Source organism: Pundamilia nyererei, unplaced genomic scaffold (genome assembly GCF_000239375.1).
Source record: "Pundamilia nyererei isolate P.nyererei 1_Seehausen unplaced genomic scaffold, PunNye1.0 scaffold00038, whole genome shotgun sequence".
Lineage (NCBI taxonomy): Eukaryota > Metazoa > Chordata > Actinopteri > Cichliformes > Cichlidae > Pundamilia > Pundamilia nyererei.
In genome coordinates this window covers 2,704,765-2,727,627 of record NW_005187439.1, presented here as the reverse complement: position 1 = coordinate 2,727,627, position 22,863 = coordinate 2,704,765, and the positions used below count along the sequence as shown (strand labels likewise).

The 22,863-nt window shown below is 40.8% G+C and overlaps 1 protein-coding gene across 7 annotated transcripts in view; it reads right to left on the bottom strand.

The window, feature by feature from the left end:
* Positions 1–22,863, bottom strand: part of LOC102216217 (ral guanine nucleotide dissociation stimulator) — a 58,146-nt gene that overhangs the window by 18,602 nt on the left and 16,681 nt on the right. For 2 of the 7 annotated variants that reach the window (XM_013910224.1, XM_013910225.1), the window contains exon 1: positions 10,671–11,111. The exons of 3 other annotated variants lie outside the window; for them this stretch is intronic. In XM_013910224.1, the coding sequence (XP_013765678.1) occupies positions 10,671–10,859 (189 nt within the window). In that variant the 5' untranslated portion in view covers positions 10,860–11,111. Of the gene's footprint in view, positions 1–10,670; positions 11,112–17,206; positions 17,635–22,863 lie in introns of those variants that run through there. 2 more of the 7 variants (XM_013910227.1, XM_005730574.2) reach the window with 2 other exon arrangements.

Genomic DNA, 22,863 nt, shown 5'->3' with positions numbered 1-22,863 from the left:
GGTCGTTTTTAAGGATTCCTGCTGGCCAAGAATACCCAAGGAGGCACTTTGGTCAAAGACTTTTAACAGTTTTTAGTTGCTGGGTAGTTTTTAAACTTGTACTTTTAAATAAGGAGGTCAAACCAGCATTTGTGATGGATGTTTTCAACCATTTTGAGTCCCTGTCTTCCTGCTTCCAAAAAACTCTGGTGTTTGTTTTTGTTTCCATGACAGATTTTGAGGTTATCTTCTACCCTGATCCAAAACATAAACTTAGATTATAAACTTATTACCACTGACAAAATGACCCAAGCTGAAAGTAAAGGCTCTCTCACGGCTATTATTAAGAAGGCTGCAGAGTTTCAAGATTTTCTTCGAGTAAAACTTTATTTAATCTGTAAATACAGATGGAGAAGAGCTTCTGACTGCATCAGGATTAGGCACAAACACCTTGAGTGACTTTAAGGGTTACTCCTGCATGACTCCATCCAAAAAGGAAAATCACCAGGATTCTAATTTTTAAAAAAGTAAACCAAATGAGAAAAGTCTTTATTGATTACACAGTCAATTCAGGAAAGTTCACGTATTTTCTATTAAAAAGGCAGCACAGACTCTTGCACTGCCTTAACTACATGTGGACCAGATATACTTACATGCACAGTCATCTATCAAAGGGTGAAGGAAAAACAAGGAGGCGACAATTGGTGCTAAATTCTATCTTCAGCAGGACGAGGTGACTAGCTCCTTCCTGCACCTGCCATGGCAGCTAGGTAAGTATGACTGATCATGAAGGATCGTGTAGCTTTTCATCATTTAATAACGTAAAACACACACACAAATGTATGTGTATGCATTCAGCTGTGTGTGTTCATGTTAATTAGGGATGTGCATAGAGCTGTTCGATATAACGATAAATATCAGATGACGATATAAAAACGTCTATCGTTTCATTTTACGCTATCTTTTGTTTCGTGGTGTCGCAAAATAAACTGTTTACGGCAATATTTTTTCATCGGTCACTGTAGTGGTTATATTAATTTCTTAAAGTTCTCTCTTTCTCTTATATTTTATATGACCACACTACGGACAAACAAGCGCCTGTTTTTATGCGTTGTGGTTAGCAACAACGACGGTAACAGCATCGCGTGTCCGCTTGTTTATGTTCCACATAAACCTTTCACAATAAAGCTCAAGATCCTGTTGAGACTTTTCAAAATAAACTGAATCATGTGAAAGAGCAGATTATTTAAGGATGAGAAGTAAAAAAAGAGCCGCCAGCCGGTGCTAAAAAATAAACCTTAGACTCAAATGTTAGAACAGGCTTTTCCCTGCAGGACGTCGTGTAATAAATACTCACAAAGAAAACGGCGGCGTTTACAACTTATGTCTAAAAATGTATAGCTTCATGCTTCGGTTAAAACACTCCAGCTACATGACGCGCAGCTGGAAACACTTCCCGCAAGACGAGCTGCCCGAGATTCATAGAATTTACAGAAAATGTTACATTTTTGTGATTTATATCGTTATCGGGACGATAGATTTCTTATATTGGGATATGAGATTTTGGTCATATAGCACAGCCCTAGATGTGCATAAAGACTCAAACAGACATTTCAAAGCTGCTATCTTTACTCATCTCACACTGTGTATATTTTCAACATTATACATAGCCCAAACATTTCAGCAACATTTAAAACACGATTCAATTAAAGGTTTCATATAGCTCTGAAAATATACAATAAATGTTTATTTGTCTAATTAAATCTGTGGATTTCAAGTGTGATCAGTATTAAACATTTTCTAAAGGGATTCTGTGTTTTTAGACTCTGCAACTAGTCTAATTTCATAGCAAACATCACTAATGCTAATTAGTTTATAAAACAACCATAACATTCTAACTGAGAAAGGCATACCATGAGGTAACAAGCTTTGGATCATAATTTTCCTGCTTCCCAACAAGTTTTTAATGTCTCCTGATCATAAACACAACCTTTGTTAACAAAGCTCTTAGCACTACCAAAAACAATGGCCACACTTCTAATGACCCAAGCAGACGTAAACAGGAACGATTCTCTATTGAAATTAAAAGTTAGAAGAGTCGAGAGCATCAGCATCAACTCCCAGCCTCTTCACAGCAGCCGGCTGACCTTTTCATTAGTTTGAAAAGACAATCACATCCCAAAATTTAAAAAAAGAAAAAGGTTTATCTCAAATAACAAACCTCCTTCTTTCTATCTGATAGTGTATAGGCTTTATAAATACAGCTAACTGGCACAGGAACAGGCTAAAATAAACATAAGGGCTGAAGTAAACCTTGGGGCTGCGCCAAATCCCCCCAAGGCCAAAGAGCCCTCTGGGAGTGTGTTCGGAGGAGTGAAGCTACAGGGCTCATCAACAGCAAACACACCTGCTTCGAAAGTGACCATTAGAAATCCCCTCTGAGGCAAAGTCTAAATGCAGATCAAGAGAAACTCTCAAGAGAAAACCTGCCCCCTCCCCCAAAAACAATCAACAGCTGAACAAAGGCAACGCGTCCATTTCAACTCCACGGCACAAGCCGGTGACTTCCCCTCGCTAACAATGAATGCTGAAAGGCGGTGAGATCATTTGGAAGCGGGGTAAGACACAGAAGAGGGGAGGAGGGTGTAGCCGAGCTCTTTAGCTGGTAAACACTGAGGCACTGAGGGGGTCTCTGCGAGCAGAAGGCTGGTTTATGTGCCAAAGTCATTACTCATCTCCCACTGATGCTTCTGAACAGCTAAAGTGTCGGGACGCAAATGCAAACATACAATATAATTTCCAACTTCTCTTTAAAATAATTTGTCCAAGAGCTGATGTTTTAATTTTGCAATCAAGCACCCTGAACACTACACCAGGTAGACATGCAGATACTTTCTTGGATAAGACAATAAATGTAACCAGGTGCTGGCAAAGTCACGAGGCGACCAAAGACTTTAGTTCCCATCCAGTGCAGCAGGTAGATATTCAAATAACTTTCAGCTGTTGGCAGCAGAGAGAAAATGAGATGACACTGGGATGTATCACCCGATAAATATTTAGATAATATAAATTTAAGTCACAAGTATTAGTGAACAAAAAAGGAGCTAAAATCATAAAACAAAATTTCTTCTTATCCATAAAACAAAAATACATAAAGACACGCCCCCTTACTTCCAAATTACCTTTATTCCAGCTGTTTCTCTATCATTTTGTTCCCAAACTAACAACAACACAAACGGTCTATTTTTATCCCTGTGCTTCTGCCATCCAAAAGCTGACTTTGGAGAGAAATTAATTTGACAGACCAGCCGTGGGTCACAGAACTTCTGCTTAGATTTAGGAGATGACCTCAATCTACATTTCCTGTAATCAGATTTTGTTTTTATAAAGTTGGCTTGTTTACAGTGTCAAAGAAGATTCAAAGTGACGGCAGTGACTGTGGATCAGCAAACGATGGAGGATGGAGTTTATTTTCTTTCATGTTTTTTGAATTATACTTTCTACTAATTTCACTCAAATTTATTTTTTTTCTATAAAAACTAAAATAAGACCTTGATTTAACCCTCGGCTTAGGACATTTCTGCCCATGTGAGAGAGAAAGGTATTAACCGAGCCAAGCTGGCTTGCTCATTTTAGCGTTGCCATTATCAATCACACTCACAGTTTAATTGGGAAAATGAGCCTCTTATGCTGATCCCGTTCAAACAGGGCTGATTTTCATATCCATAAATCATCGTTGATGCAAATTAAATGCTAATTAAATTTGACTGTAAAACTCCTCAAATATCAACACGACTTGGATTCAGTCATTTATGTCACCCTGAGTCAGACAAGCCCGACTCAAAGTCCACTCTGTTGTTGACTCTGGAGCTTTTGCACATATCTATGCAGACGTTTGGTGTCGTGGAAAGTTTAAACGCTGACATTTCCATTGAGCAAGCTCGTTCTGCTGATGTCTGTCTGATACGTGGGAAGGCTCCAGAACAAGCAAAGTTTTATTTTTTAAGACAACCTGCAGTTAGGATTTCTTGCTTTACACTCTGGGAGTCAGAGGACATCTGCGCTAAAATCTAAAATATATTTTGAAGGATATAACAAAAGATTTCAGTAATTTTGCATTCCCAGACTTCAAGTCTGTATCGTGAAGTTCCCTGCTGATGCAAATAGCATTGACTCAAGGTCTGCTCACTAGCTTATGCTGGAGGTTTTCCTGTTACTAGCACAGTCACTTTTTTTCTAATGATAATCTTTCAGCACGGCTGAAACCTGTGGAAGAGAAGAAGAAGAAAAAACATCCTCTGTGACTCTTCACAACCTCATAAAAGAGTTACGGTCAGGTAACTAATACCAGCAGCGATCCACCAGAAACATGTGGTTAGGCTACAAAACCAGCGTGACGGAAATCCCAATTAATTCTCAAGTGATAACGAGAACTTTGATCATTTTGTCCCGCAGGAGGTTTAAACGTTACTTCTTACAAGCAAAACCTCTGAGCTGTGTCCACGCACAGCGCATTAAAGACCTCCATCCTCCCCCTCTGCTCCCAGTTAATCCCGCCGAATTAAATCAAATCCCTCCAGAACCTTCTCTCCTGCTCTGACCCACTTTGTAACTCGCTCAGTAAAACAAAATAGCTGCTTTAAACGCGACAGGGTTGTATCTGCTTTGTGTCTTAAAATAAACTTCACCTAAATCCAAACATGAACTCACAAGTTTTAAAGCCTACAGGGGGACACCAGCCAGCCGGCTCATTTTCCCTCTGTATGTTCTAATGCCTACCAAAATAAAGCAACGCAATATTGTTTCCGCAAAGATTATATTGATGTCAAAGTTTTTCTCCAGGTTTAGATAAACATGCTGCAGCAGACAGACAGCAAGTGCAGAATCAGGCAATTTGAGCAAAGTTGGAGAACCGAGTATTTTTCCAGGCGTCTGGCCTTCACATTCCAGTTTCTGTCTGCTGCTGCGATCCAGCCCTCAGCCACTCGACTTTCTCTCTTCAAAATGAACCCAGAAACAAAAGCTTCTCTGTGCCGAGTCGGACGGTCCGGCTCCTGATTCTCACTGCGACACTTAACCAAAGTTCCGGCTGTCGGGGCTTATCTTAAATAAGAGCACATCATAAATGGCATCCCCGTGACTCAGGCCAGAGAAAGCTGACTGAAGTCACTTTTTCTTCACTATAAATCCGGGTCATGTGGATATAATTAGACAATGAGACATGCACAGAGGAAACCGTAATCCAGCATTGTGCACTGTCCAGTTTTTGGTTTATTCTGATTGTGTTTTAGATTATTTCTTCCATGTGGGGCTAACCGGTGCTGCGCTGCAGTATCATAACATACATCTGGGACTGCTCACAAGCAAGGCTGAGTCACTGTTAGCTCCAAGGACAATCAGATGATGACAGAAGGAACGAAGTTCATGGAAAATGTTTCAGCAGCTCGGAGTCTCTCAGTTCGCCGTCACTCTGCACTTCTAAAACTAAAGACTCCTAAGTACTCCCCGAGGGAAGCTGCCCACTGAGGGGTTACCCTCACTGTCAAGAGCTTTCTGTCAAGAGCTTTCTGTCTGTTTGCATTCACGCGGTTACGGTGCGACTGGCATAGCAACAACTACAAACACAACAAGATGGACGACTGGAGGTGTGTGTCTATTAGGGATGGACTGATCTGATATTTGATTGATTGTGGGTGACCGTGGCTCAGGGGGTTGGGAAGCGTATCTGTAACCGGAAGGTCGCCAGTTCAATCCCCGGGCTCTCTGTCCTGGTCGTTGTGTCCTTGGGCAAGACACTTTACCCTACCGCCTACTGGTGATGGCCAGAGGGGCCGATGGTGCGATATGGCAGCCTCGCTTCTGTCAGTCTGCCCCAGGGCAGCTGTGGCTACAACTGTAGCTTGCCTCCACCAGTGTGTGAATGTGAGAGTGAATGAATAGTGGCATTGTAAAGCGCTTTGGGTGCCTTGAAAAGCGCTATATAAATGCAATCCATTATTATTATTATCAGTCCGATCGACACATCTGTGTTGTTCTGTTTACTGCACCACGTGTCAGCAGCAGCAGCCTTTTTAAGTAAAAATAAAACATATTTTCTGTTGCTCCTGTAGGGAAACAATGACAGCGTCGTGCTGAACACTGTCCAAGGTAAATTGCATTGTTTTTCTTCCTTTGAATACCCCCTTAATTAAGCTTGGAATTCCAATTTCCCTGCTTTGTTCTAAAGTTAGGGGATATTTTTGGTTAATAGCTGATGTTTACATTGATTTTTTTAAAAATATGTTGATAGCTGGTGCTGCAATAACATGGAGAACATTCACTAAACACTAAGGGGAATGATCTATGAAAAAGTCCCTGTACTTCCTTCCTTCCTAAACCGAATCAGATCCTTTAAGCACAAAGGTGAACAGAGTCCCTTGAACCAATTGCTCTGGGAGTTGCTTCGCTGCTTCTCTGATGTTCTCTGCAAACTGATTTGTAATTGAATGAGCTGACAGTTCAAAGTGCTCACTGTTTCTCTTGAGACGGGCTCGATAAGCAGCAGTCTTTGTTCAGCAGAGTTTTATGAAAGGTTCGGCCCCTGATCCTGCTGCTTTGCTAACGGACTGCATCGTTGGTAATTATGACTATTTTTAGCTTGAATGCACTGTTGTATACCGTTTGGCTTATTGCATCTGTGGCCAAGAGGGCTTCTTGGCTCCTGTGAAAATTAGATTATACAGGGTTGAAAAAGAAAGAAGCAAAAACACGGTTACATAAAGTCAAACAAAGCTGGTAAAGAAAAAGAAGAAACAAAGCACGATGCACAAACAGCCAAAGTACACACTGTTACACAGAGAGACCGCTTAACTCTTAGTGCAATACATTTGTACCAATCAAATGGCAAAAAATAACAAGAAACCCTCTGCTAACTGAGGTTAACAAAGACTATCCTCTTCAGCTACACGTGGACGAGTTGTGGTTGTATGCACAGTCACCCCTCAGAGGCCCATTTTGAGCCAGGAAAAAAAAACTCTGCATGAGTGCAACTGTTTTATTATAGGGTAGAAAAAAAGCAATTCCATCAACCTTGCCATATCAGTGGGTCAGTTCCTGCAGAAAGATACAAAATGTTGTAGAAATAGGTCGATAAATGTAACTTGGTCAAGCACATCAGCTTCAACTTCAAATTTAAGCAGGCATGCATCATTTTTGTGCCTTTGTTATAACAAATCCGATTTTACAAAGAACCAAAATGCCCATTAATCGCCCAAAACAATCATCCAGCCGTGACACAGCACAGCATCACTTTGTTATTAGCCTCACACTGCAGTAACTTCATCTCGTGGCACACCTCCATTTCAAAGCCACTCGATCCTCTCAGCTATACGATACAGTGCATTGAGGCTGATCTTGCTGGTTACACGGAGTCAGAGGGATCAACAAATAGCTCAATCTGACCGCCGGCAGCACCACATTAGCCCCAGTGACCCCCTCATGCTGCAACACAACCTCAGCATCAAATAACATTCATGTGCAGCAGGAGGGGAATAAAGGCAGCGATTGTGGAGGAAACCCCTCAGCCTCCGCAGGAGGTGGATTAGGTAATTGTGTTAGAGCAGAGGATTAGATTAGAGCAAAGGGACGAAGCAGAACAGGTTAGCAGGGGACGGGAGACCAGCAGGGGCACACTGAGGCAAATGGGGGGGGGTTTAATAATGAACCTCTGATACCAGTCCAGTCTGACCGAAGACACCGGAAAGTAAAAAGAAGAGAACGTGTAATCCAGGTACACAGACTGGAATACATGGTCTCCATGGTGACACTGCCATCCAATCCTTGGCTCCGTTTAAGACCAATAAATATGATTACTCATCCTGCCCTCCTTATGTGATCGAATGTTCGAGATGTATGGAGCACAAGGCTGGAAAACGTTTATTTAATCCAGAACAAAGGCAATTTCTATAGATAGCAATGAAACCAAATCTATGAGGCTGGGTTTAAAGAGGACAGCGAGGCGGGGGGAACATGACAGTTAGAGATATGAAAACAGTGTAGTGATAGAGAAGCCAAACACACGTGATCTTCATATACAGCAGGGACAATTTCCTGTTATTAACTGCTCTAAATTTGCAGAGCAAAGAAAATATTTGCATACCCATAAACCTCTATTTAATTCACAACAGAACACAGAAAGCATATCATAAATATATCATTTTACACAGCATTAAAACTTTGGCACAATTGGGTTTGTAGTGTGTTCAGTCTTCTAAAGTCAAACATGTTAACATGTTTCGGTTTAGTTTACTAAAGAATAAAATAACCCTCCATGTGTTTGAAGATTGAAGCATTTAACCTGCATTCTCTCTAATGGCCAGCAGGGGGAGACTTTTCTAGTTGCACTGACTAGTCAGATTCTTTATGAATAAAGACCCCTGCTGCTCACTTGACTTATGACCCTAGCAAACGCTTTCCTGATGAGTTTGTGGTATCAATCGTTAGTTTTACAGCTTTTAAAATTGTATAACTTAAACTGCCACACAGACTCAAAAACCATAAAGCATCAATCTCATTAGTTTGTTCCATCTCATCTCAAACCAGCAAGATGGTGACAGCAAAAAAGTTCACTCTGAGGCTTTAAAACCTCATTAACAAAAACATGAATGTGGTCACACATAGCTTCCTGCAGAACCACGCTGGCTCAAAGAAACGTGACAGAGACTGAAGTTACAGGAGCACCAGTCAGTGGCGTCCTAACATTGTTGAACTAGCAGGCAACTGCTGTTGTACTTCAATGAAATAAGAATAATTTGTTTAATCAACTAACATCTGTAGTGCCAACTAGTGGCTATGTCCATCTTTCATGTACAGGCTATGATTTGAGCTCTACTAGCATCACAATTCAACTCCACGGGAACACAAACGAGTCTGATTCTTGATTGTCCATCTGAGGTCTAAGTGATCAACCCAACCTCTAAAAACTAGGGCCAGCGTAGTGAAGAGTTGGTTTTATCGCCTATGCTACTTAGACCACAGAGGGTTAACATTAATGTGTTAAATCTACTCTTTAGCCCGTCTAGAAATGTAAATACACACCACACAAACACCTCAGCAGCTGTTACAGGTCTGTTTGTTAGTAATGTGTAGTGAAAACACAATACAAATTAATAAATGATTAATAATGTGAGATGCTGTCATCTTTTAATGGTAGAAATATGCTGTTTTTCTTGTTTTGATTTCAGTAAAAATAACAGCTGCTTAAGATTTAACGGCTCCAGTGATGCAGACATATCAGAGCACAAGTAATAAGTGAATGCAGACAATGACGTCACCACTACAGCGGGGATCCAAAGACCCCAATTTAATCAAGCATCCACTCAATTAAACCTGGACCGATCCACGGAGGCCCAACCCAGAACTCAGAGGCTCACGGTTCCCTTGGAGGGTGTTTTGGATGTAAAACACTCTGAAGTCATTCTGCTGCGTGTGTGCTTTTACTTTTAGATTCACTTTGATCGTGACCTGAACATGTAAAAGCATCTGATTCGCTGGCTGCAGCTTCTATATCTGAAAACCCGCTTGTTTCTTCGGCTTTCTATGAAATTACACTAAAGTATTTCTGCTTCAGATTGCTGATTGGACAAAAGAAGCCATGTGTAATCTTTATTATGACAACTATTCTAACAATGAAACAATGACTCAAACAGCTGGGGTAATGGGGTAATCTACAGATTAATCTGTAATTACAGTAATCATGACCACATTTAGAACTGCAGTGGAGCTTCCTAAACATGATACAACTAACTAAATGGATTTATATCTGTCTGTTAAATTAGATCAGAACCAAAAACAAAATCTTAACTTCGCTCCTTTGTTGGGTGACTTTGTTGACCCATCAATGAATCATGTTGCTGCAGTAACAGGCCACTACTTCCTGTAACAACCAGTGAAACTGTAAATCACACGATTGATTCAATGTATGCCCGCACATGTGGAAAAACCCCTAGAAGTACAAGCGACCGATGCAGAAAGCATCGTTCTGTAAAAAACAAACAGAACGACCACTCTCAGTATGAAACATGCAGATATTTCATAGCATTTGTGAGGTTTGACTCAGCGACACCTGCACAGGAGGGTTTCAGTATCAAAGAGAATCAGAGGGAGGGAGGGGTGATAACCACAGGGCTGAAAGCTTCAATAACAACATGAAAAAGCAAGTCATCCTGTAACTGTACTCTCCTGCCAAGCAGCACCGCAGCATCATATTAGATTTCCCTGTATTGTTATGTTTGTTATGAGGCTGTATTAACACTGTAAGCTGCAGCCAATCAACAGCTTTATACTGATAATCCGTTTACAAGGCTTAAAAATACAGGATTAGCGCGTTTATGGCACATTGCATCACCTGGGTGACTCACCAAGTTGAATGTAAGCTTATTTAACGCAAATTTAAACATGTTTTATGGGCATAAAAGTAGATAAAGCTTTGAAATACGTGGAGATACAGGAGGAACATCATAAATCTCAATTTTAACGGTAAGAAAATGTTTCTTTAAGAGCACAAGTGTTGTGTTATTCCTCCAGAATCGCCACCCTGAAGCCTGAAAACCTGTTTGGATCCGCCCGATCACCCTCCTTCATGACAACACAGCAAACCGCATCAGCTAACGGACCTCTCCTTGCCTCCTCACCCTCCTCCTCACCCTCCTCACCTCCACCAGCGGCAGGTCAGGGTCCAGGTGGGTGAAGCTGTGCAGGACCACCGGGCTGCGGTCTTCGACCACCTCTAGCCTCACGCCGTCCCAAATGTTCCGCACCCTCCACGAAGAGTCAAACATCTCGAGCAGCTGGCCCGGCTTGACGCTACGCGCCTCGGCTTGCATCCCCGGGAAATAGACCATGGATGCCCGCAGAGTTCAGTCACACCCCCGCGCTGACATTTCTAATGTTTTTTAGGAGTCCCACAGGCACACACTGCCGCTGCCGCCTGAGACTAATGCTTCTGTGTGATCATCGCCTCTCTCAGTACAGTTTATCACGGCCCTGACTCACACCGGGGCTTTTCTAAACCCCGCCCCCACCAACCGGTGCCTTCAGGGCTGTCGGATAAACCAAACGCATAGGATGGCTTTAGCGAAAATTACGTTACAAGTTTTGTCTTGTATTTAATCCCACGCATTATACTTTTAAAAAAAAGTTAAAACTTTAATTACATTAACGTGAATACAACTTTGCAAAATTTCTGTTAAACATCTAACACGTACTTTTCATGGAAAAGGAACAAACTACTTCTTTTCATTTAGTTATTTTTTATTTACATAGATGTAATGAAATGCTATTAACCATACTTTAATGTTTATAACGGTCGTCACCATATCAGACTTTTACTTTGTGCTAAAACAAAACAAAAACAAACTAACACTCTACGGTTGTTGTTGTTATTTTTTTAATCCAATTATAATAGTTTTTCTTTTTCTTTTTTCCAGTTAGTTTACAAAGTGAGTTTGGTCATTTCAGGTAATTTTTTCATTGTTGGAAAAAAACTTTTTTTTACTTAAATATTTATTAGTTTCAGCCCTAGCTTTAGTTTGTGTTTTTTTGTTGTGTTTTTATTTTTCTTAAATATTATAATCTGGAGATTCTCTATCAGGGACAAAATTAGAATGAGTATTACAATAGAAACACAGTTTGTTACGGCAGTGCACTCACAGATGTGCAGACAGCCTATTATCTCTATAAGCACATTCCCCAAAGCCTCATCACTCAGATTAACAAACTAGAAGTAATGCTATTTAATCTGCATTGTAATTTTATTGTGATTAGTTTTCTAAGGTCACAAAATAATTTCATTTACTTACAAAAGTTTATATTTGCTTTTAACTTTAATTTCAAGTTTCCCACATTTTATTTTATCACACCTAAATTAAGGTAACTATAGTAACCTGGGCGACACAAGCACACTATAAAGTTGTTATGTATGAAACGGGAGTCTGCGAGACGTCCCTGAAAGCAGCACTTACTCCCCCGCTCTTACTCATGTCTCTGGGAAATGATGGCGCTGTTTGTGCCTTCACTGTGGCAGGAGGACTGTGTGGGAAAAGAAAACAGTGGAGTCTGCTGGAGTTACACTTTTACCGTGAGCCCAGAGCAGCTCAGCAAACACGCTTCCCCCACCTGATCCTCCACTGTTACACTGAAGCACAGCTTAAAGGTGGCGTAGAGTTTAAACCAGTACATGCTCTTCTAACACCTTTCAAAAGGGCAACTTTCTGCTTTTCACTTAGTTTTCCAAAGATTGATTATGCATTAATATAAAAAACAAATTACCTGTGAGTGTGTTAACTCGTTATAAAAGTCTAAGTCACACTTCAGCAGTTTTACTGAGATTATAGCTCTATAAAGACATCATTTAAATATAATTATTGAGGGTTTTGGGGTTTTTTTTGGTCTTTTTTAGGTGACTGATTTGAGTTTTAAACATATTTGTGGAAAGATGATAAATAAGTATGTATTTAAATGGGGGAAAAGTCTAATTTTGTGTATCTAAAATCTGCATTTTTCAACTTACATTTTAGCGTTTAAGACATTTTTATTCCATTTTATTTTGATTAATCAAATGTACTGAGCTTTTACTTTACACAAGTACTATATTATATTATTTTTATTTAGATCTTCACTTACTTTGCTTTTTAAATTTTACTTATTAGATTTTTTTCCATTTTTGTAAATTTTACCCAACTGATCTATTTAGCTTTGTCACTGTACTTTTTCTAGTCTGTTTAAGCTGTTTTGTCATAAGCTGCTGTAACTCTTTGCCAACTTTTAGAATAAACACATCCTGTCTGATCTTACTATACTTAGAAAATACAACAGGGAAAATCAGCAGGTCCTCAGCTGAAAAGATAGAAAAGAATAATTTTTTCCAAAATAAATGAGCTAAATTACAGATTAATATCGAAATAGCTCACTGACCAAACTTTTCAGCTGCAAACAATTAGGAGCAAATGAAACAAAATCCTCAATGGAACTACCTCAACACAAAGATCTCAATGTTATACAATGTTATCCTGCACACACCTTGTCAAAGCACTGCTGCTCACCATGAAAACAAACAACCTGACTTTAACAGTCAGAAAGCACCTGAAAGCACCATCAGGAAGTCCCTGTTAGTAAACTGAATTAGTTTGTGTTGTGGTTCAACAAATGCATCTTGGGGAAATTTTAGGCTAAAACTTCAGAGAAAGAACCTGAAGATGTCTAACACCGCCTCCTACTGGTCAGTGTCAGGAACAAACGTCTCCAATCACAGTGAGAACAAATCTTTTAAATTCACCGCAGCCTGCTTTAAACAGCAGAACAAAACCATTACCTAACTGTTACATTATTAAACCTTAATTTTCATTCACATGTTTTTCTTTTGGGATTTTTTTGAAACAACCCACTGCTTTTCCACGCCAAGGCTCTGACAGGTGTGAAAGCATTTTAGAACATTTAAGGAAAACATCTGCCGCACCAGCTGAAGCTGAATGCAACCACAAGCACGTCCGACCTCGCCGACCTGTCCTCGCCAAGCGGCTGCGCATCATAACTCAGAAATCTGCAGCTGCCCGACATGAAGAAGACGAGTGAGGGAGCAACACGGGTTTCTAAAGGTTTATACGGATTTAAGTTTCCAATAAATCAAGACAGCCATGGTTCACTGTGGAAGATTACAGTCTAGTGATTAGAAGTGGGAAAGGAGATATTTCCAGACATATTTCCATTATTGTCACCACACCAATGAGCCAGGTCCTGTAAAAGCAGGTTTCCTGATATAACATGTTTTAAGTGTTTGAAGAAAGGTTTTGGTTTCATTTCACTTCATTTCTTGTACCTGTTGGGCAAACAGTGGTTAACTTTGTCCCCTCACAGCATGCAAGTTCTGGGTTTGAATCCTCGGGACAGCTGGGGGCTTTCTGTGTGGAGTTCTGCAGGTTTTCTCTCTGCTTCCCCTCACAGTCTGAAGACATGCATTGGGGTTATGATTACTGGTGATTCACAATGGCTGTGTGTTTCTGTGTGTTAGTCCTTCGACAGACTGGAAGAAAGAGGATGCATGGATGGACTTCATTCCTTTATAATTGGACAAATCACTTACAAGTATCCTTGATTGCAAATAATAATCAATAATCAAACCATATGAGTCCATATGAGGCTCTGTGACCTCATAAAAAGCTCTGCATGCTGCATCTGATCGTGCAGGCTATATGATAAAATGTGGCTGTTGCTGTTTCTCTTGTCACAAATCTCCAAGATGTTTATTTGAAACCTTTTTATTAAAGTTTTTGTCTAAAAAAGATAGAAATTTCCAATTATTTAAATGTTTAAATATCCACACTTTCCATATTGTTTTAAAGATTTTAGTACCAATTTATTCCCAGACCCTCGGTGGCCTGTCCAGTGCTTTTCTGCCAGGCTGCAACAGAAACACGAGGCTTTATTTATTATCATTAATCAGAATCAGAGAGACTTTATTTATCCCCAAGGGGCAATTAAGATACAACAGAGCAGCAAAAAGTATACTGCAAACACAGCCTGAAAAACATCCTAAAGTCTGTTGAACACAAAGCCTGACCCGGATGGTAGATCGGTTTGAAAGATAGCGTCGAGCAAGACGTGACTATTCCCCGTTTCATCTGCACAGAGCACAGAGCAGCAGAAAGAGTGAAAGTCACAGAATAACAAGCACTGGTACTAATATCTGCCCTACAAAATAACCCACATGGGCTGAATCCCAGAAATCTGACAGAGCCTGGAGGGCCGGCCAACTCTGAGTCTGCTGCGATTTAACTGAAGCTCTTTTTCCATCTGCTGGAAATCAACACCAGAGGATGTTGTTGTGCTGCTGCTGCGGGCCTGGCTGATGTTTTACGGCTCCCCGAGGACGGTGACGCTAACAGCCCGCATTACGTTCTTATTTTCTCACACAGAAACACTCGTGCTTTTACTGAGAGACTGCACCCCCTGACCTACAGAAGAAGTTTCACAGAAATATGTGAGGAGGGCAGATCCAAACGTCACTAACCAAAGACAGATTCCCATCACGACGAGGGTAAAATTAAAATTAGGGCAGTGACATCAGCGGCTTATTTTAGTCCTGCTGACACTGAGCAGTGCAGAAAGTTCTTTATTCCTCCTGTCAGGAGGCCATTTAGCAAGGCATTAAAGCTGGGTGGTTATCCTGGGTTGCTGCCAGGCTCTCAATGTTTCCTGCAGTGCTTCACGAACAATAAACCTGAAACAAATAAAAGCCAAAGGGAGAGCCAGACATAGACTGGATATCGAGTTATGCAACAAGAGGAAAATAACAAGCCCATAAATCACGATAAACTGATTAATACAAGAAAAAAATAAAGATTCATGTTCAAAACCCTCCTCCTAATGAAATCAGCTAAATCTGTAAAATTCAGTGACACAAACACCAGCGTTCACAGCTGTTGATTCATGGTCTGCAGAACTGCACAGAGCACAGGTTTTCTTCTACCTCAGATAAAGGCTCAGAGCTGAGGACAGACAGAAGCCTAAAGAACACATTCAACCAATCTTGGCACAGTTTATGTGAGCTGCCTTCTATTATAAATAACAATAAAACCAGTAAAATCTTTTCTTATTTCTGTAATCTGAAGGCCTGAGTGAGCGTGAGTCATACAGAGAAAAGGTCTGGCTTCCTGTACTTCCTGTCGTCTGAGGTTGACAGCTTCTAAGCAGCACAGACAGCTGAGGTCAGGCGTCTGTGCTGCTTCGTGTCTCTGTGAAGCCAGCACACTGTAATGACAGCTAATGGGAGCAGATTATAGAAAGCGAGGCCTTTATTCTTTCATTTCACATGTAACGATTGGTTCTTGGTGCACACATGTCGTGCTGTGAAGTCAGATTAACTCAAGAGCCGACCTGAGCGCTCCCACTGTTGCAGCAATATTATGTGGCTGTTGGACATATTTCATTTTAAACATGCAGGATGCGTATCTGTACCACATCTTTAAGACATTTGGAGCATATTTTAAGTAAGACCTTTTTAAAATCACTCACAGGCTTAAACGGGTTGATATTAATCTTGGTCAGTGTGCTAGTGATCCCTGTGAGTCCAAAGCTTGAAGCCTAAACACTCTGTTTCAAACAGTTTTTTCTACTCTTGACTCTGTGTGATGTCACTAAGAGTCAAAGATCCCCTAATATGGTTATCCCAGGCACAGAAGCCCCACCCAGCCAATCAGAAGACAGGGACCTTAAAAGAGACAGGAGATTGCCTGTACAAAGGCCGAGTATAAGATAAACAGGGATTATTTTAAACTGCGAATCATGCAAAGCTCATGTGGAAAACTTAAACGTAAGACTCCAAATCCTTCACACGGCCAGCAGAGGAGTGCAGCCCACACTTGGGAAAACTTAATTTAAACAAGAGCAGAATTACAGATAGAAAATTATTAAAAATGGAAAGAGCATCTGACTGGTAAAAAGCAAAACAAATAAACAAACAAAAAGCTCTCACACTTTAAAATCTCTCCACTCCAGGTCATATCTGTTAATCAGAAGAATGTCAAGCGTGCCACTGTGATGTGTCACATGCATCACTTCAAAACAACTCAAGTTTCTACTGAATTATTTGCATAGTTTAAACAGCCGAACAGTGAGCTGTTTGGCTGTTTTTTTACTCTCTACTTCCAAGTGAGCAGATACCAATCCTGCTTGTTTTTACATTCACCAACAGAGTTTAAAGAAATTGCAGCGAGCACACCCAGATCATTGGCACAGATCATTAATTCAGGTTTATGACAAGTAAATATGACTATCACTCATAATGCATCACTAATATAAAAAGGGTGTTCAAAACAAGTCGTGGTATTAAACTGCATTAGCATTAACGGCAAAGTGTAGCAAAGGTCAAACAGTAAAATAAACACTGGTAACTAATGCTGAGTCAGTGCTATTTATACCGGGGGGCTAAACTGGGGAGCACTCAACCAGAGTTAAATTTATACTGGGACTTATTTTGAAAAAAAAAAAATTCCAGTGCTTTCCCTGGAACTATAAACCAGTATCCGTCTAAACGTGTCTTCCGCTTCACTACAACTTCCTTCGCTGTTAGAGGGTGGCATTATTTTACCTGCAAGGAGCCAATGTGGCCAGTCCTTCAGTTCAAGCCCAACACTGAACTACAAACTCAGCCTCTTTACACTTAAGAGTGAAGGCAAACATTAAGAGCTCCAACCTGTCTTTCTTTTCTTCCGACTGTCCTGTAATAATCCTCGCCATCCCAGGTCCCGGCCAGCAGTCCACAGATCCACCGGCTCCAGCACCACATCACGGCGTTGCTGACAACCAGTCCCAAAAAACATGAGGATCCTGGAGGAGCAGAACCTCAGTGAAGGCGACTCCAGGGCTCCCACTCCCCTCTTCACAGATTGGCCGAACCCCAACCGCCAACGCTCAGCTCATGCATGTTTACTTTAACAGCTGTGTCAACAACACGAGGAACAACACTAGAAAAAAATTAACCTATGCCAGGAAAAAGGAAAAGGCTTTCCAGAAGAGGTTCACATCTGTCCGTGTATGTCAAAGGTGGAGAGAAACCGCTTGGTAATGACCTCCACAACAACAACAACACCGTGAGGCTACGACGCTCAAACGTCCTGCTGTTACCGCTCTCAAGAGAAAATGAAACCTCAACATGATGCAATAAAATTCGAAGAAATTTCCTGCTTAACTGAAGGAGGGGATTATCTCCAGGTAGTTTACATGTTTAACAACGTCATCTGAAGCTATGTTAGGCAACCTGTAGGGACGAATGAAAACAGACTTACAGGAACCGTCTTAAGAAATTCAAACACCTCTAACTGAAAACAACTTACTGAACCTGTTCCTCTGACACCTCAGGGCACTTGTTGTCATCACCTTGATCCAGAGGAAGAGGTGTTTGTTTTTTAAATTAGTGTTGTTTGACTCAGTTTGCAGATACACATATTTAATGCCTGCACTTTTTTTTTTCTCAGAGGCGAGTCCAAAAAGTAAAGAAACAAAAATTCAAATAAAGCACAAGAACTCAGGGAACAAATAAAAAAGTCTGATTTCTGGACTTCCTGGTTAAATCAAGATAACAAACAATAAATTAATAAATGGGAGACAAGCATTTACTGGTCAATAAGTGAAGGGAACACTCAGCCATTACAGTAAAAAACAAAGCTAAACTTCAGTGCTATCAATCTCTCCAGTTAGTAAGCAGAACCCACTGTGAGCCCATTTCAGCTGCTTTGGTGCAGATGGTCATGACAACAGGTCCACTGGACAGGCAACAACATGACAAACCCCACAAAGGGAATGTTTTAGCAGCTGGTGGCTACAGCCCATTCCTCTCCTTATCCCTCCTGACTGTTTTTCATCTAAATGTCCCTATCACTGCAGTCATCATGCGATAGTATCTGCAGATAATTCAGGTTTCAGAGGTTACTACTTCAAGATGGAGATGTGAGGAGAGCTGGACAGGCTCGCTGGTTCATGTTTCTGACCAAAATGTCAGATTCAGACTCCACGAAGGGGAACACGGGTCCCGGCGTCCTTTAGCAGGACCTGTGCTCGCAGCTCAGCCCCACGCAGCTTGATCGGCATTCGGCAGACAACACCACAACTGGCAGCTTTGCTTCTGGTACCCTGATGTCTGATAACATTCACCAGAGCGCCTCCAGACTCTTTCACACCTGTCACGTGTGCTCAGTGTGAACCTGCTCTCTGAAACTGAATATTTTTAAAGTAAAAAAAAAAGCATTTAACTTACAGCACTAAATAAAGAGAAGATTACATTTTTTCTTATGAAATAAACAATAATTTGCTAAAGAATGTCTCTGGAGCTGATTTAATGATCCATTAACAAACAAGAACAGATAAACTAGTAACTGTAACAGCAGATTATTTATTATTTTGTTGGGTGATTATTTTATATTGTGTGTCCTGTGCACACAAAATACATTTTTTGGCAACATATATTGTTTTTTAATGAAACCCTGCCTGGATATGTGCTCTTTATTCTACGCATTTTTTATGACTAACCGGTAAAGACATCTTACAGTGCAGCATTACAGGGTTTTATGGGATCGTAGTCACACAGTTTTCATGGACTTGGAACTGTCAAAGTGCACAGAGCTGGTTGAAAGAACTACAGAGCACATTTGCCGCATGGCTGATTAAACAAACATAAACAGTGTGTTCTCTGTACAGATGATGAAAGCTTGTTTAACTGCTTGAGCAACACAAGTAATTTTGGTATATCTAATCTTGTAGTTCAAAACAGAAAAGAAAAACAAGAAAATAACTTATAAATCACAGATTAATTAGACCTAATTTCTCAAGAATTCAATAATAGGTTTTGTTTGTCCCTCCGGAGCCTCTTCTCTTTTTACTGCAGCAAGAATAAAAAACAAACAAACACAGGAGAGTTTCCCAGTAACAGACACATACAAGAAGAAGCTTCTGAGAGCTTGCCAGATTGCGCTGCCTCTAACAGCCTTTAGATGTATCCCCTGCTATTATTTCAGCCAGTCGAGCCATTCAGGTGCTCCTCCAAGCTCCTGGCATTTAAAAATGCTCTCTCATGCCAACTGCAGCCACCTGGGGACGGCAGCTCTGCTCTGAGGCATCCTGACAACCGTCGCACAGGCTGAGAATAAAATAAACCAGCCTGTGTTTGTTTTGGAAATTGTATTGTCAGAAAAATTATTCTGCTTTTTTTTTTTTTTTTTAAAGATGACTGATCATCAAACCGAGTGTCGTCTTTAAATTCGACTCCCTTCACTTTAATGCCACGTTTGTTGTTTTGGTTTTTCTTTTGATGTGACACATTTCTGTCAGCCCAAGATGTTTTTCAAGGCTTTAACCTGCACAAATTAAAGGCTGTGTCTTTTTCTGGTCTTTCTGAGAGCCGTCACAATATCAAACACATTTGGCAACCACACAAAGTTTCAGTGGTAAGTTTAAGTCAAGCAGTTTGAATGAAACTGTCCAAACTGCACAAAGTGACCTTGTAACAACTTCTCCACGATGACAACCAAATCAGATGCTAAATGGCTCTTATAGTGCTGTTCTTCTCTAAAAGCGCTCTATACTACAAGCATTATTCACCCATTCAAACACAGATTTAGGATCACACTCCTGTGATCGAGTGGAAACCTCAAGGGAGATCCTCTAGTATCCACTAGAAGCAGGCTTGAAAGGTGATTCATTCCCATAGACTCCAATGTCCAAGTCCAACTTTGCAGCAGCAGTAACCATATTCACACCACAGTGCACAATCCTGTTGTGGTCCCTAAAGCTATGTTCAGCCATCATGACAGCCTGTGATGATTTGGTTATAACTCACCCATCTGGATTTGGCAAAAGCTTTGACTGAAAAGTGTGCAGAGACAGGTAGCTGCACTCAATCACAGCCTTCTAGGTCTCAGTTCTGCTAATTCAAGTCAATGAACTGGACCTTTCAAGTCTTTCTGTGATGCTGATGACTTTTATATCATTTTAATGCAACTGAATGACAAATATTACACAGGACCTGAAATTAATTTCCCCAAATTTAGGGAAATTGCGCCATAATGCTTTTTACCAGGGGGAAGAGGGTACCAGTCTGAACAGGCTACTCATTGTGAGCTTAATGTCTTATACAGTCACCCATTGTTCTTCTCCAACTACAGCATGGCTGTATTCTCTGCTCTGTCCATCTTTATCATCGTAGGTCTTTTCTCTTGTCCACTGTCAGCTCAATATTTTACAAATACAGCAGCTAAACTAACATCAGGGTTGGCCGTATGAGGATCCTGAAGATTCACCTTGTCAACATTAACCTCTCCTGGGACTGCTGTTTTTTTCCTGAGTGCACTTCTTGTCAGTTGACATACATTACAAGACTTTAAGATCCTTTTGGCTTCTCTTGTATTCACAAGGGCCCATCACAGAGTTTTTACACCTGATGCCCTTCCTACTGCAACCCCAAAGGGATGTGTGTCACCTCCTGGGATCAAACTGTTAGGCAAACATATAAGCCACTACACATTTACATAGTTTAAGTGCCTCTAAGTCTGGAGCTAAGTCTGTGCTGATTTGTGTCCATTTCATGCCTAAAGTGAGAATTTTCCACTTTTAAAAAGCCAAAAAAGGTCTACAACTGGAGGCTGGAGGAGTTAGCTCCAGAATATCAAGATGCCAGACGAAGGAAAACTCAACCCCTTTTTTTTATATCAAACATTTGTCCTTCTTGTCAAAACTTGCACAACCAAGCAACACAACCATCAACATTTTATTCCGGGTTGTGCCTGGAAACAGGAATGTTATTTTCCGTGGTGTTCTGCTCTTTAATGAGTCCGGGGTATAAACCATCTTCCACTTGAAAGAAACCACAGCAACAGATGGAAAAGCAAAGAAAAGAAACTCCTGCTCTGCTGTGCCACTTTATTTCAGTCCAAATGTCTCCGGTGTACTCCTGCCTTTCCATATCACCTCCACCTCCACATCCACCTGCACACCTGCTTCCAATTTCCTCTTCGGGTCCTTCAGCGAGCATACCCACACTTGAGTTCCTTGCCAAATTGTCAATCATGCTATCTGAGCTGTAGATTTCCAGCCTTCTGTCTGGCCAAGTCGCCTTGTTTTTGCTTCTTCTTCTTTCTCTTTTTGGACCCATGCCTGCCTGCGTGTGCCCCTCAGGACTTCCTGTTTAATGACCCACATCAGAAATGGATGATCATTGCTGACGGCTTCATGGTTGCAGTGGGAGCTAAGAGCAAAGGACTAATAGTACACTGACTGCCTGTGAAAGAAAGTCTGGATACTGTTGTCCAACAACAAAACGCTGCACTCATCGTAGTCATTAACTGCTGAAAACTGTCTAAATGTTGATTCTAAATATGGCTATAATATGGCTCAGAGCCTCAGCCTTGCTTAGTGAACATTATCAACACGTCTGCAGATGCTTCCTTCAGAGTCGACTGATAGTTTGACAACTGACAACATCTGACTGTTGAACTTTTTCTTCCTGATCACTGGCTGTAAGCAACTCATCAGTGTGCTGCACATCCTTGTTTTCTAACCTGCTTCAGAAAACAAATGTTGTTTGCAGGAACAGCTGATCACAGTCTGTCAAAGTTTACAGTTTTTAACTAAAACAGAAAATATGGAAATAAACTGCATCAAACCACTCTAAGAAAGTCTGACAGTAACACATTGTTTCCCATAAAACAGGAGAATAATGCATTCTGCATTCAATATTTGCTGTTTGCCCATAAAATACTGCTACACTCTGTGAACAGCTTTGCATGCTGGGGTTAGGTTAGAATAAAGACAGCAATGCCCCACAAATACAGAAAGCTATTGTCTTTCTAGAAGAAACACTAGGGAACACAAGAGGTGGTTGTGATTTTCAAATACTGGAATAGACGTTTTATTAAGAATAACACTACCAGCCAACAGGCCAATAAAGCATAGTTTCATGGAGTGGTCCTACTAAATGTTCTGTGAACGGTACACACTACAGCCACCAAACAGCTCTGAAATCTGCCTGGTAAAGCTAGCAAGGCTATTACAACAATTATTCCATTAAAATGAACCTAATCCCCTCAGAATCAGCTGTTTTGTTTGTTTGGGGATATGTGTGGAATCCCAATCCAATGCAAAATGGCAACCACACAAAGTTGCAGGCCCTTTAGAAGCATCTATTAACCCTTTAAGACCTACCATAGAACCAAGTCCGCCAGAGCTTATAGTATATTTTTACATGCTGTGGAGCCATTTTTTGGAGCATTTCAAGTTGCTATACATCAATACAACCATTATAGCCCAAATTTTAATAATATGTATTCATTAAGTGCATAGTAATTACATAAATTGCAAAAA